This window comes from Strigops habroptila, chromosome 4 (genome assembly GCF_004027225.2).
Source record: "Strigops habroptila isolate Jane chromosome 4, bStrHab1.2.pri, whole genome shotgun sequence".
Taxonomy (NCBI): Eukaryota; Metazoa; Chordata; class Aves; order Psittaciformes; family Psittacidae; genus Strigops; species Strigops habroptila.
Window position 1 is genome coordinate 45,927,922 of NC_046358.1, and position 18,151 is coordinate 45,946,072.

The window sequence follows — 18,151 nt, forward strand, 5'->3', positions numbered from 1 at the left end:
AGTGTCCGTGTGTGCCCGAGCAGCGCCGGGCAGCGGGAGGCTAGGCCGTGGATAAGGGAGAGCCGAGTCCGGGTCCCCGAGCCCGGCTGAGGCTGTCACCGGGGCGCAGGGCGGCGGCGGGCGCCCTGCAGGCAGATTTCGGTGTGCTGCCGCAGGGGCCCGCGGCTGCCTGGGCCCGGGGAAGCGAGTAAGGGGAACGGGGTCTTGAAGGATGGGTCGCGTTTAGTAAGTGCGTGCTGTCAGCGGAGTAAGTGGCATGGCAGGTACAGAGCTGAAACCTTGGCTTTTGCTAAACCTCGGTGAAACGGTGTGTCCCCGGCAGTCGGGGCAGTGTATGGCGGGTGTCCTTCAGTGTCCGCGTTAAAACCTGTTAGCCGGGGTGTTGCAGACGTGAGTTGCAGCCATTTTAATTACAGCATCATTCTCATAGCTTCTGGCATTCCCGCTTCAGTAAAAGAACAATTTTTGAAGTGTTTCATCCAGCAGAAAGTTACCTTTTGAACAATGTATCTATGCTGGGAAATACCACTGTTTCTTTTGGTACTCTGTCTAGCCTCCTGCGTAAATTGTGTCATGACTTGCGAACAAGGATAGTTGAACGACTTAAATAAAGTCGTTAAAACTTAAAGCAAATATTGTTGTCACCATTTTTTACCTGAATACCTTCCTAATCCCATCACTTTTATTTCTTTTCTACATTTAAATAGGATATGACGGAGTTTTGAGCAACCTGGTCTAGTGGGAAGTGTCCCTGCCCATGGCAGCGATGTTGGAACAAGATGATCTTAAGGTCCTTTCCAGGTCACAAACCATCCTGTGACTCTGATTAATTCCTGTGTTCTGATTAACTTGTAAAAACTGTAGAGATAGTTACTGGCGCCTACAACTTCCTTTGGTACCCATATATGTTAAAATCCAGTTTTCACTGGTGGCAGAAATTTACAAGAAACAGTTTGAAGATACAAACTGCATGTTGTGCAGTCAAAGTTTTGATTGGCATATCTTTCTGCCAAAAATAGATCTTGCTTTGTTGGGGCATGGTTTTGCTGTCTGCAGGAGAGTTTTTATTGATGCTTGCAGTGTATGGCATTTTACTGTCACATTCCTGGAACTGCCGGTAAAAGAGTAACAGTTTTCCCTGGTATTTAGTGTAGTAAGGATGCAATGTGGTTTACAGTTACAAGCGGAAGACAAATACAGAAAATATGCTAGTGGACCAGTGTACTTTAGCCTCCTTCCCAAGTATGCTGAGTTACAATATGTTAGAATTTTAACCTAAATCCTGTGACTGCTAACACAACACCATAGTGGTGTTTGGAATGTGTGGTGCTTTCTGGACAGTGCAGATCATGATTCGAAGCAAACCAGAAGACTGAATGTTTACATCCACAAGTTGAGTATTCAATGACAATAAGAAAGCAGGAGAATGGACAATACAGTTCAGAACTAGCTAAACTAAAATCTGGCTTTTGCTGCATTAGGAATGATATTAACTATGAATAATGAGGTATGGAAAGTAGCTAGGTATAACTACCCCAATATTTATTTATTTCTACAGTGGAGTGTATCTTCCTAGCAGCTGTCAGAGTTTGACTTGCTACCCATATTAGACTGCCTAGCACCTCAGAAGGGCCCATGATAGCAAAGGGACCAGCTCTGCATTTGGAAGCAAATTGATGTAAACCTCCTTTGAAAGTGGTGCAGGAATAGGCTACTTACTGCTGCTTGTCCACATGGAATCAGGCAAGGTTTTCAAGGAGGCTGTCACACCTCAGAGTTAATAATAATGGCTTAGCAGGGATATCTCAAAACACAGTTGACTTTATGTGTCTTAGAAGACCCAGAGAGGAGAAGGTTCATAGAGTTCATCTCAAATCCTGCAAATCAGGCCATAAGTCTTTACCTCCAATAAGAGGACTGAACTTTGTAAACATTATTAAATATTACAGAATCTCAATATTGCTACAGGTGTGTTTATAATGGAGTTGGAACTAGAAAAGCAGAACAAAGGTTGTGATTTCCTTTCTTGCCTTTCTGGGAATAGATCGGTTTTGTTCCAGGATAAACTAGATACTTCTCTGAAGTATGATCATTAAAAAAAAAAGTGTAATTGAAGAAAACTCTTGTCTCTATGAAGGGCACAGCAAGAAAAGCACTCCAAGATCTGCTTTTCATCCTGAAAGATAGGTTACATCGTGATGAAGACACATTTAGACCAGCTGACTTGGTACTTAGAACACGGTCACCATAGTAACAGAATTCATTTATCTTTCTCTCCCTAATCCAGTGAAGAAGAAACACAAATGAGGTGGGGGTGGGTGTGTGTGTGTGTGTGTGTGTGTAAATATAGGGAATATGTTCTGTTACTACTGCTTATCTTCATATCCCTCTGTTGAAGAGCGTTTTAAAACACAAATAGGTACCCAAAACACTTCCATTATCTCGCACAGGTTGGAGGGCAAATTATCAAGACTTTGTTTAATGCATATTAGTTATTTGTCTTTGATATTTTTAATACTTTTGTGTACTCACCTGAAGTAGCTTTTGTTTACCACAGGCAATGTTTTTAAGGTAGCCTGTAACAGTTCTAATACTTGGGTCAGGACAAGCACAGCTAATTTCATTATATTAATTCCCTTAAATGTTAGGGGAATAATCAGACCATTTTCTTGCAAAGAACAAATAGATTATGTATTAATATCCTTCGATTGGAGTGTGCCAAGCCAAGGGCAAAAAGCCAGGAATTTTGGGCCATATTCCAACTTTTCCAGTTGTGCTCCATCAGTAACAGTGATACAGCATAGTAACCTCTCGGCTGAGGAGGAAAGGCTAAACTAAAATGCTAAGTCCAGAGCCAGTGGTAAAGCATCCATGAGGTTTAACTTTTGTGTCTCCAAGTTTATTCTCTAGTAGTAAGACTTGTCCAAATCTATTTGAATAGGCCAAATTACCCCAGGCTTTCCTTTCTTCACTTCCCACTGTAGGCTTAAATCATAGGTTTAAACTAACAATAGAGTGTGTAGCTTTAAACTAACATAGTAAAATACAGCAAACTGTTTTAACTTGCTAACACGTAGAGATAAAGGAATGTTCGGCTGACAGGGGAAGGAACATCACAGGACTGGTAACAACTAAGGAGACAGTCAACAACACCAAGTATGCCTTCAAGATAGCAGAGTGGCACCCAACGTGGAGCGAGACTGGAACAGAACAGAAGCAAGGACATACCAACTGCTGACTCAGCACTAGGACCTTGTGAGCATGCGCAAGCATTGAGGTCATTCAGTAAAAACAGTGAGGAAGACTATCGGCAACCACTCAGCAAGAAAGCACATGCATAATTAGAATACAAATACTTTAATTAGTTCCTGGAAAAGCTGTGAATATGCATGAATATGCTAAATATATAGCTGCTGTCAGCAAGTGACGGGTGCGCTCCCCTTTGTGAAACTATTCGCATGTACGCCCTGCGCTGCAATAAAGAATGCCCTCTTACTAAAACTCCAAATTGAGTGTTAGAGAGTTTCTCTAACTGGCTTTTACAGTAACACCACAGCTTTGCTTTGTACTTCACTTTCAGCAATAATCCAGAGAGAAAAGTTTATCTTACCAACACCTGTTGTGATTAAAAACAACCATCATAACAAAAAAACACTCATTTTTGCTTATCTTTAATGTGACGACGAAGAAGAAAACAAGTTTCTTTGATTGACTGTTTTCATATTGGATGCTGGAGAACATTTTGCCAGTAGAAATCATTTGAACAAAAAGCCAACAGACAGTAATAATGCTTCAATTTGCCACTGTCCTGGACGAAGTTAAAAATCAAACTCTCCAAGTCAAATATTCCATCTTGCAGAAACAGTCTCCTGAATTACTGTCTTCTATGAGAATTCTAGCACAGAGGATCTATTATGAATTTTACACAGCTTATTTTTTTTATGCAAAGATATGCTTCTGTGGTTTTTTTTCCTACTTCCCTTAAACATTCATATGGATAAACTCTTGAAAGAGGGACTAAAAACGTTCCCAAATAGTTCTTCAGGTATGGAAAACCACCTTAGTTAATTTCTTGGTGAAAGGTTTTGATGTCTTCAGATACAATCTGCTAAACAAACAACACAAAACCAAAAAAAAAAAAAAAAGTGATTTTTTTACACGCCTTCTTTGAAAGAAAGAAAAAGGTATTTCTGTCTCAGCAGTCAAAAACCACCACAAACTCCTTGCTTTCCAGATATCATAAAACTAATTTCTATGCTGTTTCACTCTTTGAATTTATCATTGGCATTTCTCATTCAACATGAGAGCTGAAAAGGAGAAAAGTAAGTTTGCTTTCCCCGAAGGAGTTCAGATCTGATAAATCCTACTCTGCTTTTGAGGTTTTCGGGATTTTTTGAATGGCATCTCTTCTTTCACTAACTTTGGAAGAACAAACACTCCCTTAAATAACTTTTTAACACTTAAAATATGTCTGCTATGGTCCTTCTCTACTTCTGCCACAGAAGGAACACCTTTTCGTGGAATATTTCTTCTGCCTGATTTCAGGCAAGCTACATCTGCCTTCTCATCTCTGTATCTAAGCAGCAGGGCAGCTGGGATTCCCACCACCCATTTGGGCCCATTGAAGACTGCTCCTCACTCCCAAGCTGAGAAGTTCTTGAACTAGCAACAAGTGAAGTGCACTGAAAACAAAGAGGAAATGGAGGAAAAACATCATTTACACAGTAATTTAGAAATTTTTTTCTTTAAATACAATTTTATTAAAACATTTGCTTTTAATGCCTTGTAGAAATCCACCACCTTGGAGACATCAGAAGCTGCTGACTTTCTTCAAACCAAAGGAAGAACAGATACTTCTCCAAATCCTGCTTCGGCAGAATTTTTTCTCACTTTTAACAATAACAGGTTGGATTTAGTAAGTTTCTGTGAACTTGGCGAGATTCTTCACTTTGTCCTTTTAAAAGTATGCTTTAAAGAAAACTACTTTCATAAATAGACAGTAACTACAGATAAAGGATCAGCATGCACCAAAGGGCTAAAGTACAGGAGAACCACAAGGAATACATGGACATCACTAGATTGTGCTTTTGAGAAACTACCCAGAGAGACAACAGTGAACACAGATAGGGAAGAAGGAAAGACTACTTGCAACTGAACAAGGGTTAAAATGCCAGGGATACAACAATTTCAGGTCATCTATCAGCAGATTGATATAGTTTAAAATTCACATTCAGCATAAACAAGACAATATGCCTGTGATGATGGGGGACAAGCTACTGTACAATGCCTGACCTCTCCTAGAAAGGCTGGTGTGCTGATGGTGTGACTCTGACTGACTCAGGAATTGGGCACCAGATTCGAAAGTCTCTTTTTAATACAATGGGTGATCTACACTGTGAGACAAGTGGGGTTGGTATCTATACCTGTGGAGATAGAAGGAAAACCTCCTTGCCTCTGACAGTGGTGAGCAACAACGTTAATAAACTTTGCCTTTTGGGGTCTGATATCAGCTTCCTCACTCAGCAGTTCAGTACAAGGCTACTAGCACTTCTGACCCATTTCTTTCATTTCTAGCCTTCTTATAAGAAAACAGATGAGTCTATATGAAGGTTGACACTTTGGTTACTTACACAATACATACATTACACTGTTGGGACATTTGTATATGCCCTTTATCACAGGATCAAAGTGTTTTATTTATGCCCTTGGCACATGCATATTTGTTTACTGGAGTCAGAATTTTGTCCGGCATGGTCTCCAATCCATTTTTTATTTAAAACTACAAGACTATATGCTTTTCTAAAAAAAAAAAAAAAAAAAAAAAATAATAATAATAATAATCTTTGTCAGGTTTGACACACGTGATTATTTGGGTATTTTTGGCTGTGTGGAAGGTTTTTTTTTAGGCCAAAAAGATGAGTGCAGATACTTGGTAACTAATTTGTGCAAAAAGTCCTGCAAGTTTTATTTTTAACACTGATTTAAGAAATGGGCTTAATAGAAAACAGATGTACTTAATAGTCCATCTTACTTCATTAATGAGATGTGCAGAACCTTGCTTTGTCTATTTACAGGAGGTTAGGACTTACCCATTTTGCATCTGTCTTCTGCTCCCTGCAGCATTTCCTATGAAGTTACTTTGACACAGTCCATTTTAATACAACATAAGTTGTATTAAAGTTTCCCAGCAAACTGCCATTATTTCCATTTTTCAGCCATACAAAGTGTTCCCAAAGCCATATGTACTTTTTGAAAGTTAATCAGGCAGGGTTTTCACAGATAAAACTAAGAACCACCATCTTTTGATACATTAATTTCAGGAAAACATATTAGTAAGGAACACTTGTATGTATGTTTCCCTTTTGTTTGTTTAAATTATATTTGGCACCAAAAAAATCAGCCTGTAACAAATTTCAGCATAACAAAGATCCATGGGATCACACATACAACAGAAGGTGACCTTCCTCTGTCAGTTAAAGCTCCTGCTCTTACTAAGAATCCACCTTGGGAAAGATACTGACTTTATTGTTTCTGCTGATTTTTCTTTCTGCTTTACACTTAGGCTGTTTTGTCTGGATTAGCTCTTCAGGGGTATTCCCCAAAGGAGGCAGGAGTCGCTTCTTACTGTTTCGGTTTTCTGAGAGCCACTGGGGAGGCAGCTCAAAGGGTCCAAAACCAAACTGCATGGAATACTTGTCATTTACCATATCAGCTTCTGTGGCCACAGCTGGCGCCACCTGAGCTGTAGAGTCTGCAATTGTCTGTGGTATAAATTTGTGAACCAAAGTCTCTCCTACCTCTAAACTGGTGGTAGGAATTTCTTTCTGTTCCAAGTCACCAGAACCAATGGATTTGGTCTCATTCTCCTCATCCTCTGTTGGCTTGAAGATTTGTTGTTGCCCAATGTGAAACATCTCCAGAAGCTGGCTTCCTGAACGGACACTAGGCTCCAGATTAGCATCTGCAAAACCACCCGAGCTGACAATATTTCTCCTGCTATACCTTTGGTGCAGCTGTACTAGTGTCCCCACTAAGCACTTTCGCACTGATTTGTTCACAGTTAAAAATAACAAAGGATTGGCCAGCAAAGAGACCTTGGGCAACCAGATGGCAGTGAGGAACAAGAAGACTGAAATATCTGAAATATTGAGTATGGTGCGGTAAATCACTAAAGTTACATAGGGGACACTGCAGAAAATAAATATCATAACCATGGAAAGCAGCATGGCATGAAGCTCAGCTTCTCGCTGGGAGGCATAAGGGATAGAAATTGTATTCTGAGGGGTCCTCAATGCAGCTATGATGACTTTTTTCTTCTGGCTGGCACTCAGTGCCCTGCGAATAAGAATCATAAAAAGAAATACCACAGCCACTGGTACAATCACTGTGGTGATATTATAGATGATGACATATATCAGGTGGCCAAGGGAGTAACTCCAAGATTCAGAACAGGTGGACATGGCATAAATATCAGACACGTTGGTTACAGCAAATACTGGAATGCTGGCCACTATTGCATGGGCCCAGATATAGATAACCAGGTCTCGGGATTTTGCATCAGATATTTTTCTTTCCAGAGGGTATAAAACAGAGTAGTACCTGTCAAAAAACAAAATAAAATTACAACTGATTGATACAATGCAAAAGGTGAAATCTATAATGAGCATAATGCTTATGAGAACCTTCTCAGAAACTGTCTGAGCAAAATGCCCCAAATCCCTAACTGGGTTGCCAATTAACTACCTGCTTATGAGGAAAAAAAAAGAACAAACGAGAATGACTTTGCAGGCCTGTCTGTGGAAAAACAATGAAACTTCAGGATCACATTATGGTGGCAAACAATTCTTTCAGTAATTGGAACTGTATCACTTCAGCTGATGTGTTTGAACATTATTTTGAAGATTTCATTACTTATAAACTGGAAAATATATTGCACACAGCACAAAATCTCAGAAAACATGATGGAGGCGTAGGTATGTTGCATTGAAAGGTCAGACTCATAGATAATTTGAAAACCTGCTTTATGATAGATTTTTTTCTCAGGGTGTTTGGAAAAAGCAGTTGGTCACAAATTACATGTACCCCTCTACTGGAAATACAACGGTGTTTTGCTCTGCAGAAGCTCTGTATGGCAAGGCCTTGAGCAAAACAGTAGTCAAACACTGCACGTTCTGTGTGCATTAAAATATGCACTTGAGATTTCAGGCACTGCTTCATTGCTTGCTTACTACTGTGGACTTTTAAGCTCACAGAATGTTCGTGACAAACCTATCCTTTTACACTTCCCATTATAAGCAGAAGCAGTTTGTGCTTTTTGTGAGTAAGATTGCAAGTTTTACTGGTGAAGGGCAAATGATATGCTATTCCAGTGGCAACACTGGTGTGCATTACAGAGTGATACTGCATTTATCAAGGCATTAACATTCAAGTAAGAGACATACCACTTTATTAGGTATACAGTTTAGTTTTGTAGAGCTAATGTATCCTGTGGCAAGACACAATAACAGATTAACAATATTTTTATCTGTCTCGCATGTATAAATGCACTGGTTCATTTAATGTAAACTGTATTAAACCAATATCTACCTTTCCTTAAAAATATCTTACTTACCGTTACTGAGAAGGTGATAGAGCTGTTCATTTAGATGTAATAAGTGACTGCTAATAATAATATGCAAAATTAACTGAATCAAAAAACTTAAGACAGTCCAAAGGGCCACTTTTGATTTAGCCTCATCTTCTACATACAAAACCTCTCTGAATTAATTCTGGTTTTATTAATACTGGTGGGGTTTTTTTAAACAAATCTACGTTTGAAATTTGAAATAGATAGACAATCTACCTCAGGCATTGGTATATTCTTCTAACAGGCAACGGCGTTCAACTTCCGCAGTTAAAAATGTACTTTGTCTATAGTCTGAAGTTGTCTGCTTTCAAGTTCTATTACTGAACAAAAATTATCAACAAGAAAGAAAGGATAAAAACTTCTCTAAAGACAAATCTATAGACTCAAAGTCCTTTATAATTGTTCAAAGATATCAAGGTAAACTGAAAAATAAAGGTTTTCAATGATACTGAGAAAGATATGCCAATACGTTCCAGAAAGAAGCTGTACACTGTGAGCAAAGCACTCAAAGATCAATATGAAAGAGATAAAAGGGTTTCAAAGGGAGAAATAAGAAAGAAAAATCAAGGATCCTGGCAAATTTTCTCTCTTACCTGTCAAGAGCAATGGCTGGAAAACTAAGGATGGTCACTGAGCAGAAGACTTTGTGCAGAAACTTGGCAATTCTGCAGAAGAGCATCGTATAGATCCACCAGCAGCAGTGTGGACTGGCACTAAGAGCAATGTCAAAAGGCACACAGACTAGGCTGGCACAGATCCCCGAGCAGGCCAAATTCTTAATGAATCGGTTTGTTACAGATTTAAGTACCGATGTTCTGCAAGTTGACCACAGCACCATGAGGTTACCTGTGAGTAGAGACAGGAAGGATAAAAAAAGCAAAAACAAAAATCCAAACAAACAAGCAACCAACCAACCCCTCCCACCCCCCAAACCCAACAATTTTTACAGTTCTGAATGTTCCTTAGTACTGCAAATAAAAACACTTGTTTGACGTTTGCCAGGAGTCACTGATTTGAACCATCACACTGCTCAAACTGAACAGTCTGTAATGGCTAGTGGCTTTATAATTCAGATGACTGAAAACAATTATTCCCCAGCTATCTCCTCCCAGCTTCTAGTGATGAATGAATTAGGGAATTTCAGAGGAAAATGCTTAAGTAGGATATCCAAACCATGCTTTTAGATGCTCATGTTAACTCCTGCATTAAATGAGCCATCCTGAATATTCCAATATATAAACTTGCTAAAGTTTTCATATTTTACTAACTAGTGCATAATTCTTTTTAAAAGATTAAAATATAGTGCAAGTAAATGTAAAGATAATTGAAATATAAATTAGTTTTAATCTGTTTGTCTCTGTGATCTCTGTGTAAGTGCATCACAGCAGCTTGCTTTTTCCATTGGCCACTTCAGGGACACAGACAGGCCTGTGTGAAGCCACATCCAGAAGAAATTTGTCTTCCCCCCCCCCCCCCCCCAAGAGTTTCTATATATACATAATGACATGCAATTAAACAAATGGGGCAGGCAAAAAAAATTAAAAAAGACTTAATGCACATAACTTCACAAAAATACACACAGAAGGCAACTCACTTTTGGATATTCAAGCCCTACGTGTTTGTTTCAAATAGGGTGAATGGCTGACTGTGAAGCAATACAGAGGGAAACCAAATATACACAGTGAGAGAAAACAGCATCTTAAGCTGCTGATTGAGATATGAAAAAGCAGCTGCAGTCACCCCCACACACACACTTCTCTCTGTTGACACTACCATTTTTTGGCTCAATTTTTTCCTCTAACCAGTAAAAACCCCCACATAAAACACCAGCAAGGTCATATTCTTGTTCACATGGCCAACGTGTAATACCAAATGGCAAGTACTAAGAAAAACCAGAAGGTCAAGCTTAGCTTCTTGATAGAACAGTGCACCGTTTCAAAAGAAGCATGCAGCATTAACCTTAAAATCCACCTCACAGACACGCTATTTCAGTCTGCAGTACTTGAATATCATTTGGAATTCAATTTTCTATATACTGTGTTGTGTCTTACACAAATTTCTTTTTGGTAGCTGACAAAATATTGAGTTACGTATTTACTATCTGATGTGTTTTAAAGAATGGAATCATCATCTGGTTTTGGCAGGTACTTTGGGCTTGACAATGTATTTCACAGGCAGTATTTAATCAGTTATATTCAAAGCTTCCTAAGTTGCTAGGAGATACTCAGTCAATCAAACCACTTGCTTTCAAGAACATCTCTAACTCTCTAATTATTGAAGAAGTACTTCTCACATACGTTATTACAATGCCCTGGAATAGGGGAGGAGCTGGGTTGGGGTTTTTTTGGTTGGTTGGTTTGAGTTTTAACTTAAATATTTCATCTGGTTTGAATTGCACTGATTTTGTAACCTTACTTCCAAAGCAAGTTTTACCTCCATTAGAATGAATAGAAATGAAGAATGGAAAAATAAGAGGGTTTTTCATTAATACTTCAGAAGCTGCTAGAGAACTCCTGAGCTATTCTTCAGGGTCCTACAGAGGAATTTCATTCAAGACTACAGATTCTCAACTGTTGAATTACTTCTACAAATTACATCATATTGTCATTTATACATCAGAGTCACAAGGAAATGAAATTAGCCCTGCTGCTGACTGATCCTAAATAGAAGTGGAAATAATAAAGCGTAAAATAGAAATACTGGTTCTCAGATGAGGAAGAACTCCTTAGACAGACAAAATAAAGTCAAGAGTCTGAAAGGGAAAAAATGGATTAGCAGATAGAACTGTCCACTTGAAAATTAGTGAGTGAATATCTCTCAGGGAAACATTACGTTTCCACTTGCAACTATGAGTAACTTGATGAACCAGATCAGCTTCAGTATAGACTGGTAAATCTTTCTGCTGATCCCTTCAAATCAAGTATTTCCTTCCATGCATCTCAAAGCCACCTACTCAGAGAAAAAAATTACACCAGAAACTCACACGGCATTAAATATTGAGAAGCTTCAGAACAAAACTGCATGCACTTCCCATTTCATTGCTCCTCACCTCTCCCCAACAACTCCTTTCCATGGATAAGGATAACAACCTTCTAGGCAACAAGGTAATTCAAAAAGCGTTATAGCAATTGCACTCTGAACCTTTTCACAATGTCTAGAGGCACTTTTCTGTTCTGTATGTATTAGTCATTCGTTGATCCTGTGAAAGACGTTGTGAAAGATCCTGTGAAAGCCTAACACCAGTATTCTCCTTGGCTTACAACTGTACTAGGCTGTTGCACACTCCTACAGTGGGCAAAGCTGCCATTTTCTACCATGAGTTAGTTTCTGAGATATTTCTGCTTGATAACTGCTCTAGGGCTACATAACCTTAGATTCAAACTTCATAACAGGATTGTACTGGTTAGCTGGGAGGCATCCAGGGAAAGCTGGAGTGAACAAGCAGCTGGAAAACGTAGCATCTTGCTGTTTCCTGGAAGTCAATACTGCCCAGGACATGAGTGTCACTTATAATCGATCACGTGACAAAGCATATCCCATATTTGTTGTACCGAATTCCACAACTGAAAAAGATGAAGTGTTTTCATTTAAAAGCAAAAAGCATATTTTTGGTCTTCTCAGAGAATGAGCTATGTGTACACAAAATGCTTACTACACCTGACGTTAGTTGACCACCTTATCAGCACACAGACTGAGTGAGCAGGAGGTAAGTATGCAGCTTCTCCGTGCCTTTGCAAAATACTCAGACTAAAAGAGAGGAATAGGAAATAGGTAACCACTGCATGAGAAGCAGCTCTTTCCATGTTTAAAGCCTGCCAAACAAGGTTAAACAGAGTTAATTTTATCCTCTTATATTACTGTAACTATCAACATTCAATAAAATCTCTATGTACTATATACCAATTCCACTGTATTCAGATTTGAAAAGATGGTTGTTTCCAGTCATGCCCTACTGTTAATTGAGAGCTATCACAGATAAGCAGCCATACAGCACATGAAGTTTTATAGAAGTACACCAAGAAAGTAAATACAAAGGTCCAAACACAAGCATGTTTCTAACCTTTGTAGTGTTTCACATTCACTGTATCTGCAAGGAGTAACATTCTCTGAGCATGAAATGTTATCAGAATGCATTAGTCTGATTCAAAGCAGCAAAAAAATACTTCTGTTTCTCTTCCAAGTTGTACTCTCCTTGGATTTCACTGCCTGACACAAAGCGTTGATGCAGGCATCAACAGGTGAGCTAGTTCTGAAATACTAGCTCTTAGCAGTAATTCAAATAACGTGAAAGATTCTTAGTAATACCTCTAACAAACAGACGGGCAATTCCCATGGAAACCAGAGATAGTTACCTAAAACAAATGCATTTGCCATGCAATCATCAAAAAAAAGGAAGAAGAAATAAGCTCTTTGTTGATGGAACTCATGGAACCCAATCCATTAGCTGGGTTTGACGTTCATCTTACATTTTTGTTAACATTAAATGTTAACATAATTGAATCAAAACAAAGTCCACACTCTAGCAAAACCCTCCTCCTCACAGCTTGCCTTCCTCTACTTGTTGATTTCCCTCCCATCCAGAGCGGGGTTCTCGGGACCCAGCCGCCTTTCCCAGCAAAGAGCCTCTGCCTACCCCATCCACACTCCAAGCAGGGTCACAGGAAGGAGCTGGCAGCCCTTTTTATAGCAAAACAACCCAGGAAGCAGTGAAAAAGGTTAGAAACTGGGCCATTAAAACAAAAAGTTAGCTGAAAAAGTCACAGCGTGATGAAATGGAAAAACTTCCCTCATTTAAACACCCGGATGATTACATTTCCCAACCCCCAAACTCTCTCTTTCGTATTATTTTCTGAGGCGTTATAAGGAAGGTTTTTCCTACCGAATTTACTATGTTAAAAGACAAATCTCACTCAAAAAGTGGTTCACTGGAAACATTTTTGGCAACCCTTGATAGGTAGCTATCAGATATCCTTCTTATGTTAAAATATATGTTGTTTACTTATTCATCTCCAGAGGGAACAGGGATCTATCAAGATACATGTTGGCTTACGCAGCTGGAAAAAATGCCAAACTTTATCACAGAATGGTTGAGGGTGGAAGGGACCTCTGAAGATCATCCAGACCTAACCCCTGCTCAAGCAAGGCCAAATTCTTGTAATTCTTTATAATTCTTGTACACTTTAGTTTAAAAAATATAGTCATCAGACTGTCAGAATTTCTTTTATAGATGAAAATTAGAACATCCTGAAACCATATCTAAAATTTTTTAACATTCTAGCTGCCAGTGTCAAAATTCAGTGATAAAAAGAGTGGGCAATAACTTAATTTGGGATTTTTAACAGTTTGTGCACTGTGCAACCAGATGTTTTATATCCAAGATGAAGTGTCTGCTGCAAGACAACTACCTTGGAACAAGGTCTGCTATATACCAAACCTTTTATTTTTTTTTTACTTCATAAAACTATATTTCTAACTGCTGTTCTTAGAATTCTCAATCACATGTTCCTACTTTCATCAAAAGTATTGATTTAGAAGCATATTATGTAAAAGACTTATCAATGTGGAGCTCTGATCACCAAACTTGTCTCTACTGACCTGCATCAAGCACAAATTTGCCCAGTACAGAGTAGTTACTTGCAAAGCATTTCAGTATAGATGTATATTATACTGGATTTTAATGTGTTTCATTTAGTGTTTCTGCTCCCAAGAAAGTGTATAGTTACATGGTAGAAGAGATTTTAGGGAAGGAGTTAGTTCATAGCAGCTTAGTCTCAGAAAGTGAACATAAGATTTCCTCGTAGAAACAGGTAAGTCATTGATTTTTGTTGCAGTATTGCCTAGGACTAGTCCAAGGCCAACGCCTGCCTAAACAATCCACTGACAGCAGCTACTGTGACTTCTTGTGAAGATGAAGTAAAGTTAGGAAACATATTCGAGGAAATTTAAAATTGTTCTTACAGCAAGCAGAACTTGCGTGATACAGTGGTATTTGTAATGTCAAAATCACTATGGTAAATAATCATTAATATAATTCCATTTGTGACCTTTTTTACTGTTGCCCTTAGTAGCTTATAAATTTGTTGTCTGTGGGCAGATTCTAAAGTAATTGCATCATACTAAAGTCTAGGATACCCACCTGCATTTCTTTTACATATACCTACTGAAGGGAGATAAGAAAGTGCCGCACTGATAATTCTCCACTTCTTTCACACACTGCCACTTTTTCTCAACTCACTTTTCGTACTTATCGTCCCATAAAACGGACAGAATTTCTGGGCAGCAACAATCATTTTCTCCCTTTTGATAAACTACAATCCTCCAACAGCTGCCATGATCATTTCAGCCAATCACGGAAACAACCAAACCCACTTATTTTGCTGAAGTACACTCGACTTGTCTGAATTCCTTGCCTCTATTTTGAAAGGGATATCCTCAAAGAACCTGAAACTCTTCAGGCTCCTTGAAGGGAAAAAGTTTAAAGACTATTGTATCTGCAACTTCAGGACCTTGGATTGCTCCCACGTCAGGAAAACATGACAAATGTACAGCATTACCTTTGGAACCTAAGCTAGGATATTAAAAAAACTGAAAAAAAGAATATCCAGATTTACTGCCCTATCCATCAGAGGAATATAAATCTTTTCAAAGTTATTAACTTTTTGAATCACAGTGCCTAAGGGACCAGCTTGTTTTACTTATTGTGAAAATACAACCAAAAATTTTTAAACCCAAGGACTTTACATGATCTCCATGAGAGTCCTCCATGACATGAGGACCAATGTTTTTACCTCTTCTATAGAAGAAGGAAATAGAAATAAAGGAAATAGATATAGAAGAGCTAAAAATACTGGATGTCATCATCGATGTACATGAAATCATTAGCAGAAGTACTAGATCCTACATCATCTTTGCCAAGCAGGTATCGCACCTAGTGAATCATCTGGCCTTTCTTACATGAGGGTTTATGCCAGTCACTCTCAGAGAGCAAATCTGATGTTGTTACTAAAACACTACAAGGCCTGAGATGCAAGTGAACCAGGTAATTTTTCTGAACAGCCAGTCTGTCATTGTTCATCATCGCTGGTACGAGAAGAATAGCTTTTGTCCGTTTGTTTTATAAGAAACTCAGAAAAGGGCCATATTGAACCTGTATGTCATGAAATGACTGAGGTGATGCAATAGTAGCACATCTTACACAAGGTGATGTCAAGCAACACAGCAATTAACTTGAGCTCCCCTGATTGTTGTGCTGAATGTAACTGTAAACAGCAGTCAACACAGGGAGCAAGCAGGTTTAAGATTTGTTTTTAAATAACAATGCTCTCTACTGATACATCTTTGTAGACAGCCTGTAGCCATGTCTGTTGGTAGTCTTCCTATGCACATCCAGACACGTCTCTTCAGATGCTCCTTTTTGTTTGACTTTGCCCATATGCACCTGCAATCCATATGCAAGCACATTGGTGCTCTTAAGGAGGTGCAGTCACTGAGCTGTGACTTTTCACGTTGCAGATGCAGCTCAACTTTGCTTCATTTACAGTGCCAGGCCCACTCCCTATCTGGTTCTTCCAGGAGAAACCTGCAGGACCCTGGACCTCCCTGCATGACATGCCAAGGTCAGATCCAGGAGGAGACTGACGGTTTTGCACTTGTGAGGCTGTGGAAAAACATCTTTTAGAGCAACTTCAGCATTTGGATTGGGCTGCGAGCTGCTCCAGCATCCACAGCAGACAGGAACAACCCTCCACCTTCCCCTCTGGACACGATGACCCCCTATGCTGTTCAGAGCCTTACTAACCCCTGCCTTCTCCCTCCTATCTGTACATAATGCTACCAGACCAAATGCAACGTGGACATGGCCCAGCAACATCATTCTTATGCAAATTATTTTTTCTGTATCTAATACTTTTCCAGTTGTCCACTTCAGATATTAAGACAAAACTCAAAAGAAATTAGTTGCTGTGCTATACTGTAGCATAGTGGATATGTGAGATCTATGCTGTCTGATAGTATATAACCAACTGGACAATTTGACTAAATTACTGGTTAGCTGATTTTCCCTGGCTCATTTATTGAGGAAAAAAGCAGAAATACACTCAATTTTAAATGAATGATACTTAATGGAGGAGCACAAGCCTGTGGTAATTACTAGCAGTTGGAAGACAGACTTTATATTTTCCTTGGTAATTGAGGCTATCTTGCTGCACTCATGATTAAAAAAATAATTCCTACCCATTAGCATCAATTTTCATCCTCCATTGAAGCTGAAATTATAGAGTTTGTAGCTGAAAGGCACCATAGTAACAGCTATTTCATAGAGCAGAAATTATTTTCTAGCCTACCCCACAGTCTTGTGACTCTCTTTTTTTGCTTTACACAACCAAGAAAGATCTGATATAATTTCTGCATCCGTTTGACTGTGCTTCCCTTTCTCCAAAGTGCAAGGTTATCAGAAACAAAATTATATTCTCCATATAGTTTTGCCTTGCAGCCATTCACCAGGCCACCAGCTGGGCGTATTTGATCTTGATTCTTTACGCACAGATGTCTTCAGACAGAAATTGCATATGCTTAATATGTCTTGTGCAGAGGGATAAATTACATTATATTTAGAAACAAGCTTTTTTCCCCTCCCTCCACAGCTGACTGTAATGAATGGTTCTCTCCGCTCCTCTCAGCCCTGTGAATGGACTCAACATTTGCTAGGAAGAAGAATGTAGGACTGGGGACTCTGACACACTTCTGAAACACCGTGAGTTCTAAACTGAAAAAAATCAGGATGACCCTAAATCAAATACCTTTTTGGTTTTTTTTTAAAATATCACATGGAAAAATATTCTATTTACCAGATTGAGGCATTTTAGTGAAGAAATATGAATTTATAGAACAAATCAAATTTGTTCCAACTTGTCAAAGGGAACAGATGAATCCCCACGGGATACCTCAGGGCAAGCAAGGTGCTTCACTGTCAGGATCATAGTGACATTTCTGGCCAGACTGAATGTAAGAGGTAGGGTTTTGGTTTGGTTTTGTGTTTTGGGTTGTTGGGTTTTGTTTGTTTTTGTTTTTTTTTCTTTAAAACATATACAGCCCTAAAGTAAAATTTGAGATTTTGTTGATCAAGCATTTCATTTACAAAAACTACTTTTGATTGAGACCCTTGCCAAATTTCCTTTTCTCTCATTTTTCTACAGTCCCCCACCTATAACAGAACTCCATTACAGGACTTCTGTGGTCCTACTCTCCAGTCTGCTTTCTTTTACTCTTTTAATAACTGAGTTCACTTTTCTTTGATCAAAATCCTCCCAGCAAGAGACACTGCTGTTCCCATGTCCATTCGCTTCAAGACAACACTGTTAAACCCAGAATAGCATTGGACTTAGTGAGATGGGCCACAATCATTCATCTTTCAAATGCCTTCACAAATATAACTATGAAAAGTTAGTATTATTGCTTACTGCTTCCCTTTTATTAAAAAAAAACAGAAATTCAGCTTGATCCACATTTTTTATCTCCTTGGCAAGG

The 18,151-nt window shown here is 38.9% G+C and overlaps 1 protein-coding gene across 1 annotated transcript in view; it reads right to left on the bottom strand.

Moving 5' to 3' along the window:
* Window positions 1–3,655: 3,655 nt before the first annotated feature.
* Window positions 3,656–18,151, bottom strand: part of GPR176 (G protein-coupled receptor 176) — a 42,568-nt gene continuing 28,072 nt past the window's right edge. Inside the window, exons 2-3 of the mRNA XM_030484287.1 lie at window positions 9,220–9,472; window positions 3,656–7,599 (exon numbers count right to left, since the gene is read on the bottom strand). Of these exons, the coding sequence (XP_030340147.1) occupies window positions 6,492–7,599; window positions 9,220–9,472 (1,361 nt within the window). The 3' untranslated portion in view covers window positions 3,656–6,491. The remainder of the gene's footprint in view (window positions 7,600–9,219; window positions 9,473–18,151) is intronic.